Source organism: Lolium perenne, chromosome 4, assembly GCF_019359855.2.
Source record: "Lolium perenne isolate Kyuss_39 chromosome 4, Kyuss_2.0, whole genome shotgun sequence".
Lineage (NCBI taxonomy): Eukaryota > Viridiplantae > Streptophyta > Magnoliopsida > Poales > Poaceae > Lolium > Lolium perenne.
Genome location: NC_067247.2, coordinates 378,078,819 through 378,081,948, shown reverse-complemented (window position 1 = coordinate 378,081,948; position 3,130 = coordinate 378,078,819). Strand labels below are relative to the sequence as shown.

The window sequence follows — 3,130 nt, the reverse complement described above, 5'->3', positions numbered from 1 at the left end:
TTCACCGACAACGATGCCCTTGTCTCTGAACCTGAGATGCATGACGATGCGAGCTTCATCCCCAAGAGCAGAATGCTGAGAGGGGGTTAATTAGCTCGATGGAATAGAACCATAGTCGTCCATGGCGACTGTGTTCGGTCTTGCTATCTCGGCGGCACTTAACGCATAGTGTAACGAACATCGCCGTGCTGCTGATCAAGCGTTTGTTGATGGCGATATGATATCCTCTGTCATCAGATCTTTTGCGTGTGATTCGGTCTGCTTACATCGTATGGCAAATCCCATGAGCAGCGTTGTGAAAAGATTGTTAGCTGTGTCGCCGAGCCCCAAATTAACATGGCTCAAACTAAAGGAAATCCCAGCAACGGTACATGGAAAAAAGCATAGTATGTCTGGTCTGAAAACTTGCCAAGGAGCTTAGCTGTTTAGTGTCTGCTGATGCTAGTAGTATCAACTAAGCAACCACGATTTATGAAATTACTCAAGCTTTCATTCATTGTGAGATCAAAGGAGATTAACACAAGCTTCAAGTGTAGAGGAGGATGTTGCCATCATCGCAACAAATCTGAGATGCAATACAAGGTACTAGTCTGAAACTGAAAGCGTGTACGTATTTGCTACAGCTTGCTTGTGCCCTGCTTAGGCAGGCTTCCCATGGCCGTGGCCTTCTCCCGGAGCAGATACTTCTGCGTCTTGCCCGTGGATGTCTTGGGCAGGTCGGCGAAGACCACTGTCCTGGGCGCCATGTAGCGCGGCAGCCGTTCCCGGCAGAATCCAATGATGTTTGCTTCCGTCGCATTGGCGCCGTCCTTGAGCGTGATGAACGCGCACGGCGTCTCGCCCCAGTGGTCGTCCGGCCTCGCGACCACGGCGGCGTCCAGCACGGCGGGGTGTCCGAACAGCGCCGACTCCACCTCGATGGAGCTGATGTTCTCGCCGCCCGATATGATGATGTCCTTGGACCGGTCCTTGAGCTGGATGTACCCGTCCGGGTGCCGCACGCCGAGGTCCCCTGAGCGCAGCCACCCGCCGCGCATGGCCTCCGCCGTGGCGGCCGCGTCTTTGTAGTACCCGCTCATCACCGTGTTCCCGCGGAGCATGACCTCGCCGACTGTGCGCCCGTCGGAGGGCACGGTCGCCATGGTCACCGGGTCCTTGATCTCCAGGCCATCCAGCATCAACTGTGGCACGCCCTGCCGCGCCATGATCCGGGCGCGCTCGGCGGCCGGTAGCGCGTCCCACTCCGGCTTCCACACGCACAGCGTCGCCGCACCGTACGTCTCGGTGAGGCCGTACCCGTGGACGACGTTGAACCCGAGCTCGTGCATCTTGGCCAGGATGTGCGGCGGCGGAGGCGCGCCGCCCGTGGAGATGCGCACCGTGCCCGGCAGCGGCCTCTGCTCTGACGCCGGCGCGTTGACGAGCATGCTGAGCACCGTGGGCGCGCCGCCCATGTTGGTCACCCTGTGGCGCACGATCTTCTCGAAGACGACCTTGGGCGACAAGCTCCCGGCCATGCAGACGCTGGTGCCGCCCTGCGCCGCCGTGCCCCACACCATGCACCACCCGTTGCAGTGGAACATGGGCACGGTCCAGAGGTACACCGGCATGGTCGGCATCTCGTTGGAGACCACCGCGGCCAGCGTGTTGAGGTACGCGCCACGGTGGCTGTAGATGACGCCCTTGGGCCGCGATGTGGTCCCCGACGTGTAGTTCAGGGATATCGGGTCGCACTCGTCGGCGGGCCACCTGATCTCGAAGCCGCGCGGCGCGCTCCTCAGAAGGGCCTCGTACTCCGGCGCGCCCTCGCTGCTACTATCGCCGTCAGTGTCAATCGTGATGAGGAGAGGCATGCTGGCTTTGTCGTCGGCGAGCAGCGCCAGGGCAAATCAAAGACATGTTTCATGGGAGAAGAGAACCTTGTGGAGAAATAAGATGTGCAGGATTGGACGAGGTAGAGTGGGAGGTGAAGGGGAGGCTTGTGCTCACCGGCATTCAACATATAGCAGCGCAAGCGCGTCGCGGGCGACGGCGAGGAACTGCGACTCGACGAGGAAGACCTTGGCCTCCGAGTGGCTGAGGAGCACGGACACCATGGCCGCGTCGAGCCGGGTGTTGAGCGTGCACAGGACGCCGCCGGTCATGGGCACGCTGAAGTGCAGCTCGTACATGGCCGGCGTGTTCGCGGCCAGGACCGCCACCACGTCCCGGCGGCCGACGCCGAGGCGCGCGAGCGCGGACGCGCCGGCGAGGCACCGCTCCCGCGTGTCGCGCCACGAGTACTCCCTGCCGCCGTAGACGACGGCCGTGCGCGCGCCGTACACGAGCGCGGCGCGCTCCAGGAAGCTCAGCGGCGTCAGCGGCACGTAGTTTGCTTCGCACCGCACCGATCCCTCCATGGCGACCGATGTCTGTGAGAAATGAGATCTCCGAGGACTGAGCGTGTGCTTGATCTGAGCTCAGTCTTACTATTCGTCAATCATCTACTGTACTAAAAAAAGGTATGCCGGCAATCCATTTCCTGCCCTGATTATTTGATTATTACGTGCATGCATGTGTTCATCTTTTTGGACTAGTGGTGGTATCTATTATATTTAAACAAACGCACGCTATCCTATCAACCAAGTGGAATCTCTTTTCAATTGTATACTTGCAGCTGGCTCTAGCTGGCTTTGTGCCAAGCTGCAAGGGCACTGATCGAGACTGAAACTTAGGGTTTTCTATTCTGAACACGGCCAAAATTTCCAAACATTAGAAGCTTTATTACATGTTTCTAGCCTGACGCAATACCTTAATGGTACTCCGGATACACATAGCCTTAAAACAAACAAAAGTCTAAATAGTAAAAGTTCTGCAACACTGCTCTATTTCTTGTAGCAGCAATACAACCACCATTAAGATAACACCTAAAGTTTAAATTTTTCAAAAGCGGACGCTTTCAAACGCAAACAGTGCACAAGCGTTGTCATCGTCCGATCATAGATCTTAGGTTTCACCCTAGAGACAATCCCCACTCCCGTCTTCAACAAGAAAATTACAAGGCACAACCAATTAAAATCAGACCTTAGATTTTCACACTAAAAGGTCAGACTAACACCAAGTAAATTCCTCATTGTTGCAATGACTTGAA

At 56.5% G+C, this 3,130-nt stretch overlaps 1 protein-coding gene across 1 annotated transcript; it reads right to left on the bottom strand.

The window, feature by feature from the left end:
* Positions 1–468: 468 nt before the first annotated feature.
* LOC127297171 (butanoate--CoA ligase AAE1-like) lies at positions 469–2,518 on the bottom strand. The gene is made up of 2 exons (XM_051327469.2): positions 2,020–2,518; positions 469–1,887 (listed from the first exon to the last, which is right to left on the bottom strand). The coding sequence occupies exons 1-2, from the start codon at positions 2,397–2,399 to the stop codon at positions 618–620; spliced, it is 1,650 nt and encodes a 549-aa protein (XP_051183429.1). The 5' UTR covers positions 2,400–2,518; the 3' UTR covers positions 469–617.
* Between the last annotated feature and the right edge of the window lie 612 nt (positions 2,519–3,130).